At 36.4% G+C, this 23,137-nt stretch overlaps 1 protein-coding gene across 1 annotated transcript in view; it reads right to left on the bottom strand.

The window, feature by feature from the left end:
* Eif3h (eukaryotic translation initiation factor 3 subunit H) overlaps positions 1–23,137 on the bottom strand; it is a 95,275-nt gene that overhangs the window by 12,724 nt on the left and 59,414 nt on the right. The window contains exons 3-4 of the mRNA XM_069991295.1: positions 2,076–2,243; positions 435–534 (exon numbers count right to left, since the gene is read on the bottom strand). Of these exons, the coding sequence (XP_069847396.1) occupies positions 435–534; positions 2,076–2,243 (268 nt within the window). The remainder of the gene's footprint in view (positions 1–434; positions 535–2,075; positions 2,244–23,137) is intronic.

Below are 23,137 nucleotides of genomic sequence, written 5' to 3' on the forward strand. Positions count from 1 at the left end.
CAAGATTTCCAATAGGCCAGAGTTTTCACTGAATACTTTCAAGGTCTTCATCTATCCCACCCCCGCATGAAATGAAAGCTCAAAAAACAAGACATGTGGTTCACAAGCAGTGTGACACAGAGTCTACAATCTGACAGCTGCTGACCAATCTTTCTAACTCCCTTTATTCCTTATCCCTTTAAATACAGTAGCTAATTACTGCTCTGACTGAATTCACCCTGGGTGAGAATAGAAGAGACGTTCTATAAAGAATAATTTAAGCATGGAAAAGGAAAGATCAAGTGGCATTCGGCATGCAGAAAATTTCTACAGTCCACATGGCAAAACCATTACCACAACACAACCAAGGATTCAATAAATGTGGCAAACTGGAATCTTAAAAGAAAAGAAACCCAGTCCTTTACCATAAGCCTCTCGGGCCACCAAACACTTACGCTTCAGGGGAAAAATCCTTCTCTTTACAAACTTCCATCAGTTTAGGAGTCAGTCGGTATGCCTTCAGCGAGAGAGACCCTTGGGCAGTTTTTATGGGATCTTAAATAAGGAGAAGAGAAAGAAATTGCTAAGAATGTTGTCACACCAATGCTCATTAATACTGATTCTAGGCACATTGTTACTTATCACACAATCTTTGCCAAATAAAGGTCAAAATAAAATGGTAACATGAGTTGAACATATTCAAACCATTTATAGTCAACAGTAAGGGAAAATGTACTGACTCTTATCCTGCTTATGATAGGGAAAATAATTTCCTCCCTATAATATAAACAGGAGAGTCAAAATATACTTAAGATACTTTCAAATCCACTCAACTAGGACAAGTAATTTTGCTGCAAATTAAATATAACATATACTCTATACATTCTTTACATTAGAAGGAAAGTACTTATGAATATAAAACACAAACAAAAAAATATCACATGCATCTGTGTAGTTTTCATTCAGCTAATTTTAAATGACAGCCCAGCAAACAATATAAACCCATCCTAATGATCACTGTTCATATTTCTTAAGTTTAAGCAGACTGTAAAAACAAAACCACTAAATCAAAGTGCTATCATACAAGTGTCGTTTTTAGTTTTAGAGAAACAAATTTTGTCAAAAGTAACTGCTTAAACACTCGTGAGTAAGGGAGCTTAGCACTTGCTGCATGATAACGGCTCTGGCATGCCAATGTTCGTCTAAAACCTGTGTTAACATTCATGTTGTCTGAAACTTAACACAGTGAAACTTTTAGCAATAGGTGATAAAATGAAAACCAAAATAGATTGAAACAAGTGGAAAATTCATCAAGGTCTGATGATGCAATGTTTCCAGCCAATATAAGTACACTTTAACAACTTGTTCTTTACTGTAATCCAATTGTTAACATACTGAAACAATTTGGGGGCAGCTCATAAGATTGATCGTATTCATTAGTATTTTTTCTGACAGATACTCAGGACGTTACATTTACTTCTCAGCTGGAAACTATATGCAAGTCTGCCAGATATGGCAAACTGTGAGTGTTTGGGGAGGGGGAAGGCTATAAAGCTGTTAAATTGCCTACAGTTCTGATACAGCACAGAACATCTGGTCTGGAGAGCTTGAGGAAACACCATTAAATAGGCCGAAAAGAAAAAAATCTTTGTGCTAAGAAACAGTCCAGGTTTTGTATGCTGCTGTCAGAGGTTTAAAAAAAAAAGAAAAAGAAAAAGAAAAACTTGGCACACTGTGTTATGATTGGTCAGTCACGTACAGAGCCAGACACTCCAGCAATCGGTGTTTGTTAGACATCTGGTCTAATTCCACCAGCCCCCTTCAATGAGGGAGGGGAGATGGAGGAATAAAAATGAAGCAGCTACTCCAACATTCCAAAATGTACACATCAGGGCTCTGATAGCAAGAAAAATAAACAGAAAGAAGGAAACCCTGTCTAGACTTAGCTGCTGCTGAGGCTGCTGCAGAAACAGGGTTTGTATTTACTTGAGAAGGCCTGCCAGGCTCACTAAGAGGCAAAAAAGAAAAAAAGAAAGCGAAAATAGTAGGAATAATATTAAGGGAAGAGAAGAATAATAAAGGAACCTCCTACTAACCGTAAATGAGAACGACAGATTCTTCAATAGCATGTTGGTAACTGAACTGGGAATCCAGAAGCGCCCGGGTGACGAAAGAGCCATAGTATGTGGACTGGTACCAGCCCACGTGGAGATGGTCGATGTTTACATGGCGGAGACTCCGCATCATTTCCATCTGATATTGGACTAAATGACAGAGAGGGGAGTAACACTATGTTATGGTGCCACCAACACTAAAAATAAGCCTCTTGAAAACAAATATCCAACAAATCCACTCAACTATAACCAGTAATTTTGCTGCAAATTAAATGTATCATATACTCTATACATCACTGTTCATATATAATATGTAACAAAGATCTTAACTATTACCTATAAAGAACAGGTTTCCAGGTATAAAAAAAATCATTCTATTCATATTAAAAGAACTCTAAATTAAACCTGGGGCTTTTCTTTCTTTTGTCAATGAAAAAAGTCTGTAGAAAAAGGTACTCAAGACATTGCTCTAAACAAGTATTGAAAGTGGTTAGGTTCTTTTTTAAAATTCTAAAAATAGTATATATTTAAGGAAAAGGGGTTGTAATTAGTAATCTGGTTAAGACATTTCAACTGGATTAATAAGGGAGAATAATTATCAATCTCATCTTCAACACACCTTTTAGAAATCAAGACATTTACAATCATCAAGAAAACTAAAATGCAACCATCAACCACAGGATACAGGCTATAGTAGATTTAAAATGTAAGAATTCATTTCTTTCCTTCATCTGGTGCCCCCTGCTGTATACGCTAAATTTTATAAAGAAGTTAATTTTTTTCTCTATGTGTTCTTTGTGTTAATAATGAACACTATTTTTCCCCTAGGAAAGAATGATAGTTTAATTATCACATACAGAATGAAAAGATTTAATGACTTTTACCTTTGTCAAATTTATACTGTAATATACCTTATTAATTTAAAGCATTATTTAAAAAGGTGCACACTGACAATGTAATAAATGACATTAAAAAGCACTATACCCCAATAACACATGGAAAATACATAATAAGCAAGTTTTATAGTAAACATAATATCTAAGCTATTTCTATCATGATGAATGCACGAATAACCAACCATATTTTGCTTCACTTGAACCTAAACATTTTGTTTTTAAACACTTCACTGGGTTTTAGTACAATTGAAAGTTTATGTCTGTTATTCCTTTAGGTACAGTACTATGCTTTCACAAAGAAAATAATACTCAGGTTCAGAAATATTGGGGGGGGGGGTGGGGGGGAGGAAGTCCTGTCATGGGGCCTGAACTCTGGGCCTGGGCGCTGCCCCTCGGCTATTCAGTTCAAGGCTAGCACTCTACCACTTGAGCCACAGCACCACTTTCGGCTTTTTTCTTTTTGCTTATGTGGTGCTGAGGAATCGAGCCCAGGGCCTCATGCATATTCTACCACTGAGCCACCTTCCCAGCCCCAGAAATATTTTTTAAAAGCCTTCATCACATGTGCAGTCTTACTTTTCAACACACTTTACTACAGAAGCCCATGGAGAAATTAAAGAGGTAAAAGATACATTGCCATCAAGACGTACACTAGAAAAGCAACTGGTCTGAAAATGACTCATTCATTCATACAAAAAATGTAGTTGTTAACATAAAGGAGGTTTGGCTAGCATTATTCCTTGCCTATTTAGGGGAGGATCAGTGTGTAGGCATTGGATTTTTTTTTTTTTAAATTGTATTTTATTTTATTTGAGAACATACTGTACAGAGGGGCAACAATTACATGGGCAGGATAATGCATACATTTCTTACCAAGCATTGCAGCCTCCTCCTTTGTTTACCCTTCACTTCCCTTCCCCGCCTCCCCCCTCCCCCCAAGGCATTGGATTTGAACTCAAAGCCTCAAGTTCTTGTTGAGATTTTTTTTTTTTTACTCAGAAGTGGCACTCTACCACGTCTCTAATTCTGACATATTTTAGGGCTAACTGAAGAAAAGAGATTTTTCTGCCCAGGATTGGCTTAAAACCATGATTCTCACAACTCAGCTACTAATCCTGGATAGCTAGAATTATAGGTGTAAACCCATTCTGAGTTGTTTATTTTTAGAAAGACAGGTTGATACTAATAGGTATTTTTATATGCCAAGTCAATATTTTACATATTTACAATAAAATGTGAAATGAAAGCAAAGCCTTAAAGCCTATGTCATCCTCTTAACCCATATTAAAACTATCCCAACTGGGCTGGAAGTATAGCTTAGTGATACAGTATTTGCTTAGAATGTGTGAGGCTCAGGGATACAATCTCTGGTACTGTAATAAATCTCAACTTTCAAAATCTATTTTATACATACTCAACAGTCTGAAGCAATATACAATGAACATTGTTATTTAATATTTTATCTCTAGCACACAAGACAATCTGTCTGCCTTTAACTAGGGTTAATAGCTTTATAGCAACCACATAAATTTAGTAGAATAGAACAATTGCTAAGTTTTCTGTTATACAATTCCATGATTCCCTCAAATCAAAGTAAAATCTGACTTGACTAGTGAATTTCAATCAAATTTACTTACAAACGAAGTGTGTGTGTGTGTGTGTGTGTGTGTGTGTGTGTGTGTGTGTGTGTGTGTGTGTGTGTGTGTGTGTGTGTAAGGAATTGGGATTTGAACTATAGGGCATTGTAAGTATTAGTCTATCATTTAAACCATACTCCTAGCAAAAGTCCCAATATTCTAAAGTAAAATGGGAGTTGAAACCAAATTTGCTGGATTTATTTTAAAGAAAATGGCAAGAGGAGATGGAGAGAGATTACCAAATCACTGACAGGACAAATATGTTTTTATGGAATAGTATTTTTAAGACATTAGTATCTGTAAACATTTGTTAGTATGAAATTGGTCTTTTAAGATAAGCAGAGGTTAGAATGTAACCAGCTTGGAATAGCAACAAAAAAGAAAAAACTTGGAATCTAGAGATGAAACTTCTCGTGCCGGCTCTGACATTTCCCCTATGGGAATCATGCTGTCCAGTTAATGATCCTTCTCTCCCTTCGTTAAAGACATCTGAGGACTCATCCTAGAGTTCTAGATGCTAGACTCCACATTTGTACACTGGATATGCTAATTATAGACAATGTGCTATTGACTAAAGCAGGGCATGTAGCCCACATTATGATTTAAGTCAAAACTCAAATAATCTGTAATCTTGCTGATTTCCCTCAACTAACTGAATAAAACATATTTTTACAAGAGTGTTTTCATGACGTGCAAACTTCCAAATTGCTTCTTACCCAGAACTGTATCTATTTTATACTTCCCCTCCATACCCAATAAAGACAGGAATGAAAATGAAGTATAGCTCTAAACCAGACACATGTCAAGGCTATTGAGGACTATATCCCAAAGTCTATTCCATGTATAAATAAATTGGGCTGCAATAGATAAATTTCTGAGGACTGATGAGTAGAGAGATCAGACCTACATTATCAAGAATTGAGGGGGACATGTCCATTTCCCTTTTCTACAGCTTAGAAAACATACATTTAGAAATGTTCTAAACATACTATTGGTAAATCATGAGGGTTTTCAGGTCACCTATATATTTTAGATGTATGTAAAAATTAAAGGTTAAAATTAAAAGCAGGGACAGATAAATCTATAAAACTTTTTTGAAAAAATCCATAATGTGGGCTGGGAAGGTGGCTCAGTGGTAGAGCGCTTGCCTTGCATGCATGAGGCCCTGGGTTTGATCCCTCAGCACCACATAAGCAAAAAAGAAAAAAAAAAGCCGGAAGTGGCGCTGTAGCTCAAGTGGTAGAGTGCTAGCCTTGAGCTGAAGAGCTGAGGGACAGCGCCCGGGCCCAGAGTTCAGGCCCCACGACTGGACCAAAAAAAAAAAAAAAAAAATCCATAATGTGTCTATCTGTAATCTCAGCACTTAGGAGGCAGAAGGAAGTATTGTAGTTTAAGACCAATCTGGGTACATGGGTACCCTTTCACTCACACACATACACCCACATACACCCACCCCCCCACACACACGCACACAAGCAAACAAACAAAATTCAAAGTATTGACATTCCACTACTACACAATAAAAATTTGTGCTGGGCCTATACTTTGTAAGGTTTTAGGACATTCTCTGTGTAGATTCTTTATGTCTATCTCCCCACTCAATTTTAAGAATTAAAAAATAAAGCCAACATTAAAGAGTCCTGTGTGGAGCTGGAAGCATGCATGGCTCAGTGGTAGACTGCCCACCTAGCAAGTGTCAAACCCAACTCAAACTCAATAAAGTTCCACAGCAGCATCACACACAGAAAAAGGAGGAACTAAAAGTAAGCCTTGAAAAGGTGGGCATGCAAGTGCTAGAGCTCAAAGTGAAGCTATGGTGTATAGAGACGCAGGTCAAAATATGCACTGTTTGAAGAGTTCAATTTAGTTCAATTTTTCTTTTAAAGTGATAGTTTCTACTAGATCTTACTAGCTAAAGAAGAAAACCCATAATTTGCAACTACCAGCCATGTGAAGACTTTGAGCCATATCCTCATTCTAGTGTTGAGTAGATATATGACTCTTGCCTATCTTCATAGTTTTTCTTCTTCAATATTCAAATTCTTCAAAAAGTACAAAACCCCTCAAAAAAAAAAAAAAGCTCCAGATAAAACTAAGTAGAGATAAGACACTTAACAGTAGACAGTGTCCACTAACCTGTCTCAAAACCAGGCAAATGGATCTCATGCCACATTAGATAGCAGTGCAGAAATACCAACTCACACCCCACAGATTTTCATTTATCTCCTCAAATGCAGCCAGCCTCCCCTTCCTCCCACCCTCTAGGAAGAAGATATAGCCAAAGAAACAAAGGAAGACAATGATTTTTTTTTTTTTAAGGGATGGGGGAGAGATCCTAACTCCCTATTGTTGCTTTGGTACAAGTCAATGAAGAATGAACAGTACAACTTGGGGGAGAAGGGAGAGCGAGAGAAAACAAGGGAGGGGGTAACACTGTTCAAAAAGAAATGTACTCATTACCTTACTTACGTAACTGTAACCTCTCTGGACGTCACCTTTACAATAAAATAAAATGAAACAAAAAAGAAAACTTGGGCTGGGAAGGTGGCTCAGTGGTAGAGCGCTTGCCTTGCATGCCTGAGGCCATGGGTTCGATTCCTCAGCACCACATAAGCAAAAAAAAAAAAAAAAAAAAAAAAGCCGGAAGTGGTGCTGTGGCTCAAGTGGTAGAGTGCTAGCCTTGAGCTGAGGGACAGCACCCAGGCCCAGAGTTCAGGCCCCACGATCGGACCCCCAAAAAAAAAAAAAAAGAAAGAAAACTTAACATCAATATACAGTAGCATCAATCTATATAGATCTTTACACTTTGCCAAATGCTCTAATGTCTTTAAAAGAAAAAAAGAATAAAATAGAAAAAGAAAGAAAAAAGCAATTCACTGGCAACTGTGCAAAAGTTTGTCTAGAGTTAGACTCACTTGTATCATTATTGCAAAGTTCTCCTACTTAATGGAAACACAAGTAGCAATCTCAACCAATGACATTCACTTCTGGGTTAATGATTAAATCTCCTGAGGAATTTTCCCAAATACGAATGGAAAAAAGAAAATGTTTGGAAAAAAATTTTAATTTATGATAATGTTAAACAGAAGTGATCAGAATTGTGTAATGGGACGTTTATGAAAGAACCATTTAAGCATTCTATCATTGAAAATCAAATATCATACTGAGGAGAAAGAGCAAGCAACGAATTATAAAGAAACTGGTAATATAGCAATAAGCCAACTCAAATTACTAATACAAAGCACTGAAAGCCTGGAAGGATTATACAATGAAGATGAGTTTTACAAATCTCCTTAGGCCCTATAACTATCTTTTTATTAATTTTTGCGGCAGGGAGGGGGATAGGGGCGCGGGGAGGGGGACCTCTGGGCCAGGGCACTGTCCCTGAGCTCTTCAGCTCAAAGCTTGTGCTCTACCACTGAGCCACAGCACCATAGCGCCACTTCTCGTTTTTCTGGTGGTTTATTGGAAATAAGTGTCTCTCGGACTTTCCTGCCCAGGCTGGCTTTGAACCATGATACTCAAATCTCAGCCTCCTGAGTAGCTAGGATTATAGGCCTGAGACACCAGGTACTATTTTAATTGACTAAGCCCTTCACCCAAGCAAAGGAAAGCCTGGTTTCACAACACTGTAAGCCCCACTGGAGTGTGGCACCAGTGTAGTTACATGTACTTTTTTCAAAGTATCTTCTAGGCAAATAAAGTCCAATTTAAAGTGCCTAGAGCTAAACCTTTCCTGAGGCAAAATGCTCAATAAGTAAATCTACTCTATTTGTTGGGCTTTCTCATTTCAACTTTGAACATAAAAACACTGAAAATTATGCTGTCTTCAATTTAAGTATCGTATTTGGTGTAACGTGGACAGCTAACCAATTAAAAGAGGTTGAAGAACATTTGAACCAGTTTATTTTCTCCCTTTCACTACTTAGAGGAGCGGGAACTGAAACCGCTGGATAGCTGGGACGAGCTGAGTCAGACAGTAAAGCCAAAGCATGCTCAAAATCAGAATCTGTCGGGCAGACTGGGGGAAAAAAGAAGTCCTCTGACTAATGTTTTTAGAGACTCTAATCTTAGAACAAGGTAATCTAAACGTTAAAAACAAAAACCCTGCAATCCTAGTTACTCGACCCTAGGATCTAAGAGGATCTCAGTTCAAAGTCAGCCTAGGCAAGCCCAAGAGGTTCTTACCTCCAATTAATCACCAAAAGGCTGCAAGTAGGCTGAGATCTGAGGATCACAGTTCAAAGCCAGCACAGGCAGGAAAGTCTGTGTCCGTGAGACTCTTATCTCCAATTAATTACCACCACCACAACCCCCACCCCCCGCCCCAGAAAACCAGAAGTGGCACTGAGGCTCAAGTGGCAGAGCATTCGCCTTGAGCTGAAGAGCTCAGGGACAGTGCCCAGGACCAGAAGTCAAGACCCATTGACTGACAAAGTAGGAGACTAGTGTAAGCCTTTAGCAGTAAAGCTCAGGGACAGTGCCCCTGAGTTCAGACCCCAGAACAGACACAAATACAAACAATAACAAAAATGCCAAGACCTACTACCTTATCTAATGACAATAAATATAGATAATAGATAGGTAGAAGGGGGGAAAAAAGAGGGGAAAAAAACTCAAGAAAAACTAGCCCTAATCAAGCAATGATTTTTCTGCTAAGTGGTCTACATGTTATCTAATTTTGTTCTTCATAATAACACTGATAAGCTAATCATAACTATTAAAATCTTTCTACAAAAGTTGTGTACCACAACTCCAACCTCACTATGACTTCAGATTAATTCCAAACCGTAGGCAACTACTCATTTAGAAAACTTATTTTTAACTTAAGGATGAGTGTAGCATAACTTCTTAATCAATAAAGCATAGCACACATAGACAACAGAAATGTCCAAGGGTCTAAGTTTTCAGAGACAACTTGTATTTGGCTTGATTGCTAAGATGAGCAATAACTTAGCATTACTAGTTAAGATTTTTAAATGATAAAACTCCCCTCAAAGACCTCTAAATTTTTTAGCTGATAATTATCACAAATATGTAATTACACTTCTAAAACACTGCATTTTATGAAACTTGAGCCAAGACTACATTGTAATTACATGCTGGCTCAGATCAAAGATGACCTGGCAGGAGCACGTCTAGCAAGCAAACAGACCAGAGAAACTACACAATGTGTAGCTAAGAAACAAAACTCAATCAGGAGGTGCAAATGGCTTAAAAGGCAAGCAAACAAAACCCTACAACTTCCTGAATCAAACCAACGGTTTCAACAAATATGATGGGGAAGTGGAATGCATAAAAATCTGCTATCTCTTCTGGCATGGTGCTCAAGCAAGGACTTTGAGGAAAACAATTACAGGCAAGTACCATGGGACACACCAGTGAACACTCACAGACTGTGGCTGTGAAGGCTCTGCGCCATTATTTAACAGGACAAACTTTATGCTATGCTTTCCTTTCCACATCAGATTTTCTGCCAAGCTGCACATACGTTTCAGGCAATGTTCAAAGCTAGTAGCAGATGTAGATTTAAGCAAACAGAATGTGCATTTGAAAAAAGAATTAAATAGTCTACTTTGGGTGGTGGAGTGAATTATGAGATACACAGATTTCTTAAAACTGCACATTCTCTTCACCCTGTCAATATCATGGATTCATCCCTTGTTTCAATTAATACATCTGTTATTAATGCCACTCCTGTGACTGCTTAAGAATTTGGTAACAGCTCAAATTTTCACAATGAAATGTCCAATATAACTTCTACTCTACCTAGAAATGCTCTGCCCTATTTAAATGACAAAAGGACTGCTTTTCCACTGGGTGGTTTTGTTTATTCTTTAAAGTATTTGTGGATTTCAGGGGAATTATTTCCTTCAGCACCATTTTGGGAGCAAGGAAACAGGACTAGGGGTGGGAAGGTAGTCCCTAGACTTTATCTTTTAAAACAATGAAGTGCTGATGAAAATGACTAGAAATGGGGCTGTGAGGATTCAATGTTTAATAAACTGGATTCTTCACAGGAAATAAGATTTATCATTTGTAACATATTATCTTCTTAGCCAAATCACTAAGCACCACCAGGAAATCTTGTATGAGAATTTTACATATATGTGTATTCATGTCCTAGGCAATAAACACACCCACATAAGTGGAGGAAACAGAGAGCTAACTAGGAAATAAACTGTATGTTATTTGATACTTGTATACACACAAAGTTGAATTTACCTGATGGATCCAGGGACCTAGATTCCTCATCAAGAAGAGCTGACACATAAAGAGAAGCTTACTGACCATTGTTGCTGCTTGGTACAATTAGGAACATGGTACATGAGATACCAAATTAGAATTCTGGGTTTACTGAAAAGGAAATTAACTGACCTTTGAATGGAGGACAAGAACTGTCACACTTACAATTGTATATGAGGTATGAAGTGGAATACAATATTCTGAAAAAGTGGAATGTTTGAAAAGCAGATGGTTGTTGCAATGAACTAGAAAAATTTCTTAGGAAACTATAGATAGGATATAGAGAATAACATTGATCAAGATGCACTATACTCATAAATGGACATGTTGAAATGAAATCTTTGTACAACTAAGTAAAAGTAAATCTTTTAAAAAACCAAACAGTTATAAGCACTAAATATTCAAGAGGACAAAATATCACTATTAGACAGTATTGTTTGCAGTTTGCACACAGAAGTGAGTTGATAGATGGTTCACAACATCACTTAACTATTCTAAAGTCCTGGGTACCACCTGTTAAAAGCCAGAGAAAGCTATAACGCTATCTTCTAAAATGTACCCTATTTAATATGGCTGCCCAGTGAACAAATGACTATTAACATATCTGTATCTCTGGGCCTTAATTTCTTCACCTAGAAAATAATGGTTTTAACTTCCAAACATATGATGACAGCAATTTCAAAACCTTATCTCCAGCTCAGGTAGCTCTTTGCTGAATGATCATTTTCAGGAAAAAATCTCATAGGAATTAAACACACCATAAAAGGATATCATGACTTATCAACCCAGACCCAGAAAGTCTACTACTTCTATAGTCTCTCCCTAAGTGGATACTCTACGTCATCCATCTCTACTTCTCACCTTCTCACTCACTCGGCTCACACTACCACCTACTTTCAGGTAGAATTTATTTTCTCTACAGCTAAAATTACTTAGAACGTTTCCAAAAATGAGTAATGGCATTAGAAAATGCCCATGAAATGCTAAGAGAAACAAGGCAGAATTCAGTCTCTAAGCAAACAAATGCCAATATGCAAACAACTTGGGTTATTCCCTCCTCCTAGATTAAAATACTGGAAAGAAATATGCTAAATAGTAATGAAAACCGTTTCCCAAGGAAAAGATTCATAGAACATTTTTGCTTTATTGCTGTCCAACTTGACCATTTCCCACAGACAGCTAATAACCTGAGTAGTACTGCTCCTAAATTGTCTGCTGGTATCAGAGAATAGAATAAAATACCGGAATAGCCAGAGTACTCAGATGCTAAAGTCCCTAACCTATCCTGAAAAAGATCCATTTTATGTAGCCAGGTACTGTGGCTCACAACTATAATCCTAGCTGCTCAGGAGGCTGAGATCTTAGGATTTAAGTTTAAAGCCAGTCCAGGCAGCAAAGTCTATAAGACTCTTAGCTGGATGTGGAGGTATTGCTCAACTGGTAGGAAAGGAAAGAAAAGAAAGAACAAAAAAAAAAAAAAAAAAAACCTCAAGGACGGTGCTCAGACCTTGAGTTCAACCCCCACTACCAGCACAATATACATCTTTATTACACATCTTTTTAACTATATTAAATGCTACATTCAATGTACAAATTATTCTAGTCTAGATATCCTGTGCTACAAAGCCTTCCCACTCTCTTTTGTAAAGTTATCTAAGAGGATTAAACGTAATCACAACAAGAGTGAGATAAAATGAATACCATCAGGAAGAACTTAGTAAGTTACCACTAACATCTATTACTCTGAAATATGAGTTAGAGTCTTGAAGATATGATCTCTTGAAGATTTATTTTGATTAAAGGAATTGTTTCTGAGAAACTGTGTTTGATCAATTTGATCACCAAGAATTGTTCAAAGTAGTTATCATATTCATATTAAGTGTAGTTAAAAAAACACAATAATGAACAAGAATGGAGACTATATGTATGACTACAGAAGTCTACAAATTTATAACATTCATTTCATGAAAGTGAATTCATATGTGCAAATGCATATATGAAGAAAAATCTACAATGAGAATTACATAAAAATACTTCTTTAGGTACTAAAACTATAAGCTAATTATATTCAGTACAATAAAGAACAGATTCAATAAAGAGAGAGACAAGCTACAGAAATTAGATTTCAGGAAAAGGAAATCTTAGATGTTCTATTATTTCTGTGTATATAATTGCATTGCACTATATAGGTTTCATCTCAGAATTCCATTTATAACTCTGCCAAAGACAGAAAGTAGAAAGTAAGCCTCCTTTCCTTCCCCAAAAGGTTAATCTTTAAAAAAAAAATCACTGATAGTAAGACTGAAGTTCTGAAGGAGTGAGCACTGGGGCCAGCTTACTCAGGGAAAAAGGCAAAATCTACTTGTAAATATCACCTACACAACTGAAATACTGAACTCAACCAGACATGAACCAACAGTTCATAGTGTGCCGTGTGTTAGTTGATTTATTTTTATAACCTTTTATTGTCCAAAGAGAAATGTCCTTTTACCTTGAAACAAGATTTGGATCGAAAGATCAATTTTTTTTAAAAGATGCTATATATAAGTCTGGGTGAATAAAAATTTTGAGGAGTATTCTTAATTACAACCTAAAGATAGAAATACTGGCAAAAAAAAAAGGGGGGGGGGGCTGATCAGCAATACCACCATCAGAAGTTATAGAAAGCAAATAATTTTCTATGGTTTAAAGTGGAATAATTAAAAGTATTGCTAGCCATACAGTCTTTTTCTCCACCTCCTTTCTTTACATGAGTATTTTGCTTCTTCAGAATTTATTTCTTTTAAGATATAGAGAGTTCCATGTTGAGAAAAATGACCAATCAGACATCTTTATGGCAGTTCACAGTAAACCAGGTTAGAAATCTATGATTTATTTTTTTTAACAAATTATGCTACTTTCTGTTGATAATCTTATTTTAGGGCATAGTATCTAACCTTGGGATTTCAAGGTAAATTTCCCCAAATCATTTGCATAGGTGCTGCTGTGCAGAAAGGCTCCAAAATCTTTCACCAAATTCTCCAACAGGTTCAAAAATCCAAGAGAGTAACTAACAAGCCTGAGGTTCAGGACAGCATTAGCCAAATGTGATCCCAGCTCATGTAGGTGGAGAGAGGCAGTGATCAATTCAGTTCCAGAGTGGTGGCAAAATACCACTAGTCAGACCTGAGACAGCTTACCAAAGACACACTTCAAGAATACGGAGGACAGACCAAAGGCTCAGAGGAAGAGGGGCTGTCAGCAGGAGACATGCGCAGAATGTAACTCTCACCTTTATCCTAACAAGAACAGGAAAAACACAACAGGAAACACAGAATGGAGGCACCTAAGTCTGTAATCCACACTATTATGTCCCAAGATGGACAGGAGAAAAACACCTGCTTCTGTCCACCAAGTACTATAACCAGGGCTGACTAAAGCATCTCTTAAGGCCAAGATAGAAGAGAACCCTTCTATCATACATGAGATGAATACATATATGAGTTTGGATTTTCTGGCAACAATAATGCACTATGAAAATACTCTTGGGACAAACCTTATTGTGTTGTTACAAGTGTACTTAATATACTAAAACTAAAAATGTGTATTTCCATTAGGAAAATAATGGGGATTAGATTCTGATCCTTGATTTAATTCAACTCTAGGAGTCAGTCATAGCTTACTGCAGTATATAGTTTTTAAAAACACTTAGCAAACTCATCAACTTTGTCCTTTAAATCACTTGGAGCATGATAGGTTAAACTAAACTCTGCCACTTTACATACTTAAAAGAACTAGGAAAAATGAAAATAGCTTTACTGGCATTAAGTATGTCATAAAGACATGGTAAAAAATTAATCTCTGCTCTCATAGTAAAGATTCATGCAGGCATCTTTCTTCTTCTAGACAGTATGGAAAAGTGGGGTCAGATTAAATCTCCTGCCATACACTTTCATTCAACACATCATAAAATGAATATTCAAAGATAAAAATTGGTATTATTTTCACTATTTCCTTCCACAATGAATTAAAATTAGAAAGCATAATACATTATTTCATCAAGTCAGAAAATCTACTGGTACAAGAAGAAAAAGACAGCTAATTTTAATTATAATTACTGTACAGATATGAAATACTCCCCAAAAGAATCATCTCTGAAAAGGGATAGGCTGCCAACTGATCATATTTGGGAAGTGACTGGAGTCTGAGTACTATCATAATCTATGGGTTAATCCCTCCTTAGTAATATTACTGGAAGTTGGTGCAAAGTAGAAGGTGGCGCCTAGTTAAAAGTAGTTCACCCAGAGCATTTCCTAGAAAGATACTCTTGTCCCCACTGCCCACCCACCACCACCCCCCAGCCTCTTCTGAGCGACCTGTTTGCTTCCCGGTTTCCATGAAGTGAATAACTCTACCCTAACATAACTCTCAGATGCTGTTCTGCCTTACCACCAAAAATAACAGTGCTAACTTACTTGTAACCTTTGAAACTATTAACAAAAATAAATCTTTTCCATTTTTAAGTTATGTCAGGTATTTAGTCACATGACTGACACAATTTCATAGAGGTTCGAGTATGAAAGAGAAGAAATTCTAAAGTCAATGAAGCCATTTCCTACAAATGAAGAAGGAAGTATGTGAGCAGGTGGGCACTGTAGCAGGTAGGCACAGGTAGCAATGCTCTTTCCTAAAAATACAAATGAACCTTATCAATACTGACACCAACACACTTATTTTTTCCAGTCTACACATTATAGCTCACAACATTAATTGAGACATAAAAGCTCTCGTATGGGTTTTCTAAAAATCCAGTACTTCTTCATATGAGAACAAATATGCTCAGGGGGAAAAAAAAAAACACCAAAACACTCTACATCAACTGTGAGCCTAGATACACAGTAAAAATATATTTAGCATTAAGTGTTTCTGCATATTGTGAGATTGGTATTAGACAGCATTATCCAACCATCACTTTGGAAAGGAAATGACAAGGCTATTCTGCTTTCTTTCCAAACATAATATTCATCATTAACTTTGTAGCTGGTTTTACAAGGTGTCTGTAATAATGTGACTTGTACTTGTTTGTGCTAAAGTAAGTGCTACTCTTAGTCATGTTCTGGTAGTTCAGATTATTGTTGATCTCTGAAATTTTTACATTTCCAATGGCCTCAAAAAACTCTTGATTTTCAAAAAATAATAATAAAGATAATAAAAAAAAACTGCATTGTAGCCTCTTGTAAATCATACAAATGGTTGGATGGCACTATGCCACAACTTGACAAAGTTTCATAAATAGCCAAAAACTCTGGGCAAATGACTCAGAAGCCAATAAAACTTATTTTCAGACACGTGTGGCTGTAATTCCTATTCATACTTTTCTTTTTTCAACTGCATATGTGAATCATCACACTCCTAGATTCTCATCCCCAGCAGACAGAGATTCATATTCTATTTTGGCCAACATTTCTCAACATGCATACTGATGGCTTTTAGGAATAGCTAATTCTTTTTTTTTTTTTTTTTTTGTCGGTCGTGGGGCTTGAACTCTGGGCCTGGGCGTGGTCCCTCAGCTCTTCAACTCAAGGCGAGCTCTCTACCACTTGAGCTACAGTGCCACTTCCAGGAATAGCTAATTCTTTGATGGGGAATTGAGAAGCAGGATTATTCTCTGTATTGTAGGATATTTGACACCTGGCCTCTATCTACCGCTAGCTGCTAGTAGAATATACACACTTTCCCTCAGGTTGTAATAACCAAAATAGTGCCACCAAACCACTGTCCACTGTCCTCCAGAGAAGCAAGCCTCAACTCTCAACAACTGCCATTTCAAATGGTAACTATTTAATTTAGGTAATTAGTGTCAAGGTATGATATGTATAGTATATACATGTATATAGTACATGCCTATAATCCAAGCACTTGGGAGGTTAAGGCAAGAGAAACTCCTAAGAATATTGATTAGATACTGGAGTTGTGTTAAAATGTCACATTTATAATATTCTGAGACCAAAAAAATGCTAACTCTAATAACTTGCATACTACCCAACACTGAACAACTCTATCCTTCATAGCATCTATAACCTTTAAAACTGATCAATTAAACCAGGCATCAGTGGCTGATGCCTGTAATCCTAGCTACTCAGGAAGCTGAGGTCTGAGGATCATGGTTCAAAGCCAGCCCAGGTAGGAAAGTCTGTGAGACTCTTATCTCCAATTAACCACCAGAAAACCATAGCACAAGTGGTAGAGAGCTTGCTTTGAGCTCAAGAGCTCAGGGACAGTGCCCAGGCCCAGAGTTCAAGACCCATGAGAGACCAAACACAAACACACACACACACACACACCACCACCACCACCACCACCACCACCAACAACAACAACAACAACAACAAAACAAAAACAAAAACTAAGCAATTAAGAACACAAAAAAAGAATCATCTAGGAAAACCATAATCAATTTTGTAGTCTAACAAGTCTGTATGAATCTATCATTGCAAAGCCTTTTCCTTGAAATATCAAAATTTGAGCAGAGAAAGTAAAGGTTAAAAGGACATTGCTTTAACTGCCATTTTGAATAGTAACTACTTAAGTCACTACTAGCAATGTATACCTGGTATGATCAAGCATCCCAGTGAAACCAGCAGGAGGCTGAAACAGTAGGAGCAAGAGCCCAAGGCCAGCCTGAGTTACTCAGACAAGACCTTGTCTCTAAATAAATACATTAATAAATAACAGTGGCAGTAGTAATGTTAGTGGCAGGCAAGAGAAAGGCTAGGCATGTATTGCTCTTCTTGTAGGTCTTGGCTTGCAAGTTTCTTCTTTCTAGTCTTTCCAGGTCTAAGTCCAGATTAAGTACCTCTATCTTAGGTACCATATTTTTGTTATCTCTCTATGCCATAACTGCATTGTTTGGTCTTCATTCTCCAAACTAAATCACTATGATCTTGGTACAAGTAGATGGCTGCCTGGCACCATCTTTAGTAAGTCCTTGCTTAAAAATTATTCAGGCCCAGTGCTGATGACACAAACCTCTATGCCTAGCTACATAGGAGACTGAGTTCTGAAGACCACAATTTGAAGCTAGACTGGGGCAGGAAAGTCCATGAGACTCTTATCTCCAATTAACCACCCAAAAAAGCCAAAGTTGAGGTCTGGCTCAAGTGGTAGAAAGCATAGACTTCAGCTAAAAAAGCTCTGAACAACATGCAGACCCTGAGTTCAAGACTCAGTACAACATAATGAAACAATGGGGGGAAAAAGACTCAGACAAATTCTACGATAGCTTTCCTTATAGTATAAGTGAGGAATAATCACATGTATAATTAAGCAGGGGGAACATATCAGAACGAACCTTTCTAACAGTCTGAAATGTTGCAGAAACTACAAGTTTTTAGAAACCTCAGTGAACATCATGACTAGAAAAGGTAAGTGAGTATTATATAGCTAATTTTACTTTTTCAGAAAAAAAAATACATTACACCAAACTGGCCCACTTACTCAAATACCTCATAATTCAAGATTATCTGCAAACAAATAAACTTGAACTAACATCATACAATTTTTACCTGAAATGTATGCAACTTAGGAAGAATAAGTTCAGTGATAGCTAAGATGTAGTTTAACTGCAGACATGTTCTAGTGTGGCTGGTTCCCAATTTATACTTGCTATCCTAATAGCCATGCTTTAAGCTTTGTCTGAAACAACAAAAAAAGAAAACATTGTAAATGGTACTCTCATATACTGAGAGCAACTACCCTGGGCTGGGAAGGTGGCTCAGTGGTACAGTGCTTGCTTTGTATGCATGAGGCCCTGGGTTCGATTTTTCAGCACCATATAAGCAGAAAAAGCCGGAAGTGGCGCTGTGGCTCAGGTGGGAGCGCATTAGCCTTGAGCTGAAGAGCTGAGGGACAGTGCCCAGGCCCAAAGTTCAGGCCCCATGACAGACCAAAAAAAAAGGGGAAAGAAAAAAAGTTGACACTAAAAATAGCTTCCATTTACTATGTAACTATTATATTTCTACCAGGAAATCAGATAATTCCTGTCTTTCACAGGTAAGGAAGGTATCACAGGTTTCTCTGTTTTTTTTTTTCAAATTGACACAAGTATAACTTAATAGTATAACAGGAAAATGACAACCAAAACTTAAGGTTAGAACTTCTTAGCTACCAAATTCTATTTTCAATAAACTATTAAAAATATTTATCCTCTGACTAATTTCTCTCAGTGGTAAAGTAGTCATAAAGCCTTAAGACAAATCTCTAGCGCACACACACACACACACACACACACACACGTTTATGATAATAAAAAATTAGAAATACCTAACATGACTGACCAGAAGATAGTAAAAGTATATTACATTCATAACTTTAAGAGTTTAAAGTAATAATGATAGTGATAAAGATCATTCTGTAACAGAAGAATGCACCATTTAATGTGAAACATATACAAAAGGCAAAAACACTCAAATTTAAAGCATATTTTAAAGTTTGTGTTAAAGATGATAAGATGGATAATTATCTTTTCTCTGTGTCCTAACACTTTTATCATTCAAAATTATATTTAAAATGAAAGTAAGAGCTAAAAGTTCAAATGGAGTACATTCCGTTCAAATTCATAACAAAATTCACATGCTCACAAAAGTGATAGTAAAGTTTAAAGATACAGATAAGATAGGAAGAGAAAGCACAGGAGAGATATAAGAATTTGAGCTCAGTTACACAGGCATTTCAAGAGGTAAAACAAATGTTCCTGTAGAAAAATATAGCAGAAACAGAAATTAACAATGTCAAAGCCTACATCTAGATCAAAGAGCATTAAAGAAAGGCCCACCTATTACAGAGCTGTCCATCATACTGAAAGGATCAAGCTACTCTATACTTACGGCAAGACTCAACATCAGTTGAAATCTTCTGAATAACAAAGTACGAGCAAGAGAAGACTACTTCCTCAAGCATTTCACTAGGGAAAGGAAACCTGGCATTCAGGTCAAAACTATAATTTAAATGTGCACTTCCAATACCCTCAACAAAATACTTTCTAGGCCTATATCACATTTCTAATGGGAAAGAGGTACATACTCTTGACTAAATTGCTCACAAAAGGCAAAAAGGAAAAATTATTCATGTTTGGTCTCTTAGTAGATGCACCTTCTCTAAATGGGAAGTAAAATAGGAGTCTACTAGGTATACACCAGAGTAGTATGAGGTCACCTGTGCAGCAAATGTCTCATTTGTTGGGTGTGTAAGTCTTACTTTCCAAATGCTTTTTACTTTAGTTCAACAGCTTAATCAAAAGGACATATAAAATGAAATGTTACAATGTATGCTTTGCTATGATTGTGACCCGTGAACTTTTCCAGAGAAGTCTGCTTAGAAGATAATCATCTGACACTAAATTATGACTAGTACATTAAGTACCTGTCAAGAGAAAAATCAATTAAACTTCCATGAATGTTAAAGGTCAAAATATCTCGGAGTACCTACCACCTCCAAAACAGTAACATTTTACAGATGGCATCATAAAACAAAAATTTCAACAGACATTTCTCCTTTAAGAAAGATGGTAAATGAAGCAACATCCCAAATATTAAACAGAATGACTTTTCATTGCTGTAATGCCCTATGGAACAAATTTATTCCTTTATTGTAGAGATTAGCAACCTTAAAACCTAAAACTCCAATTCTGAACTTCACAAACCCATTACTGAACTACCAGGAGCAAAACACCATAGACTGGATTGGGTGTAGTATAACGTTATCTAACTCTAATTACCTCCACAGGCCCATCTCTGGGTAACAACACACTGGGAGTTAGGCTTTCATTGTATATTGAGAGGATATTTAAACATCAACTTTCTCTACAAGCTAAGTATATGTGTTCATGTCATGAGAGACAAGTTAAATTTTATTTAGACCACAAAATATTTTAAATTAATTTTCTGAATATTAATATTAACAGAAAGGACTCTACAAGAAAAACATTAAGTTAAACAAAGGAAAAATGTGATCTGGTGGTCATGATACTTCCTAAATGCTGAAAAATCACTAATGCACTTGATAATTTATAAACCGAAGCAGGTTACATGCATACAGTTCTTTTTTAGCTATCATTTTTTAAAATAAATAACTAAATAACCAAAATAGCCAATATTTATTCTTGTTTTATTGAGAATAGACTAAAAGTAGCAGGCATCTCTCTTCCCAATAATTCTATAATGATGACACAGTATTAATTCCCATTTTACAGACAAACAAAGTATAAGAGTTGTCCACTACAACAGTTTTAAAATACAGAGTTTATAAAGGACAATCACAATTCAGTGGGTCTTTCATTTGATTATTAATGAAACAATTCTTTCTTTGTGAATCATGAGACCTAAGCTGACGAAACATAATGCTTTTCTTAAATATTTGATTGAAAGTGGTAAGAACAGAAACAGGATCATCTAAAGTCCATCCACTCTCCAACTGTTTTTGCTAGATGTTCCTAAAGTGAAAATTGAACGAGCACAATTCGAAAAAGGAACACATATCATGATTTTTTATGCTATAAAATTACATTGTGGCTAACCTTTTCCTATTTCTTCAAAGTAAGGGATGCATTTGTGCTTGGTTATACAAGGCAACACTCTTTCATAAAACTGCCAGACTGTTATTGATGGAAAAACACAGACATTTAGAATATCATGAAATCTTTTCCAAACTCAGAATTATGACCAGTGGTAAAATTCAAAGACTGAAGGAAACAGATAAGGAAATAATTCTTTTGAACTATGAGTATACACTACAAGAAGAATGCGTAGCACAAAAACAATACTGTATTTTATGTTTATAAATCAACATCCTGTAGATGTTATTATTAAGAATATCTACAATTTGTTTAATTATAAAATGTTTTAAATTATCAAATTAACAAGAAATTCTTATCTGCTTCAAATGCTTTTTTAAAAGTAATATGTAAATCATAATTATTTGTTGCATAGTCAACCAAGAATATTACTGTTTATTTCTTAAGGGATGCTTCCTGAAATGTATTTTTCCTGAATTTTTCATATATATTGTAAATGCAGCATCAACTAGGTGTAGTAGATACATCATGCATGCCTGCAATCAAGTTTCAAGCCAAGCTAGGTTACTTAGTGAGATACTGTCTCAAAAAGAAAAATCAAAAACAACAAAAACCAAAGGATGGAAATTTCAGTTGAAACACATCTAACTTGATACTAGGCAAATTATTCACTCAGTCTTCTGGGTTATATGACTGCCTTTCCCTTACTGTATCTGTTTAAACTAAACTTCAAATTCTGGTTTCTTATAGAAACTAACCAGGAGGTTGCCTTAAAGAGAAATAGAACATCTGGTGAACTATAACATGCCTCAGGCTTTTATCTGCTCCTAAGGTTAGTATCCAACAGGAAAGCTAAAATCTCAGTGTTAAGCAATAAACGCATAGTTGAAGTCCTAGGAAGCATGTTCTTTATCCTCAAATACTTTCTTTTTCTCAACAACATGTAAGCTGGGCCTGACAAAGTACTTGGAGAAAGTTTTGTAAGTACACACTTCAGTTCAAAGCAGTTCCTACCATGTGACTGCTGATTATATCCCTTCCTCAAATATACCAAGTAGGCATTAATCAAGACAGGAAGTATGCTATTTCTTGTCTGTGATTCATCAGTGTAGTTTGCTCCCCCACCCAAACTCTCCAATAAACAACTTTCGAGTAGAAGAAATAGAAGAGGAAAAGTGAGAAGGTCCAGATGACCAGAAGAAACGGCATTATTAACTTGAAAAAGGAACAACAAGTTCGGCAGCTTTTCTCCTCCGTTTACTTTTAACTTTCAATTTTCTGCCATAAACAGCAACAACAAAATTCTATGCTTACCATAGTATAAATTGCTTTACATTTATTTATGACACTTTTAAAAGCCCCTACTGGGCCATGAAAAGTTCCCAAACAAGGAATGATCCGCACAGCAGGAAAAGGAAACCTCAAGATTTTCTGACAGCTGTGAAGGATCAGTCTCCTGGAGCAAGAGAAATCAACTGTAAAATGTTTAGAAATAAAATGTTTCGATCACTTCACAGTATCAGCTACTTCCATTACTACTCCAAGGAAGAAGAAGAAAGAAGAAGAAAGAAGAAAGAAGAAGAGGGAGGAGGAGGAGGAGGAGGAGGTGGAGGAGGAGGAGGAGGAGGTGGAGGAGGAAAATAGAAGAAAGAAAGAAAGAAAGAAAGAAAGAAAGAAAGAAAGAAAGAAAGAAAGAAAGAAAGAAAGAAAGAAAGA

This window comes from Dipodomys merriami, unplaced genomic scaffold (genome assembly GCF_024711535.1).
Source record: "Dipodomys merriami isolate MVZ:Mamm:240054 unplaced genomic scaffold, mDipMer1.0.p SCAF_4, whole genome shotgun sequence".
NCBI classification, from domain to species: Eukaryota; Metazoa; Chordata; class Mammalia; order Rodentia; family Heteromyidae; genus Dipodomys; species Dipodomys merriami.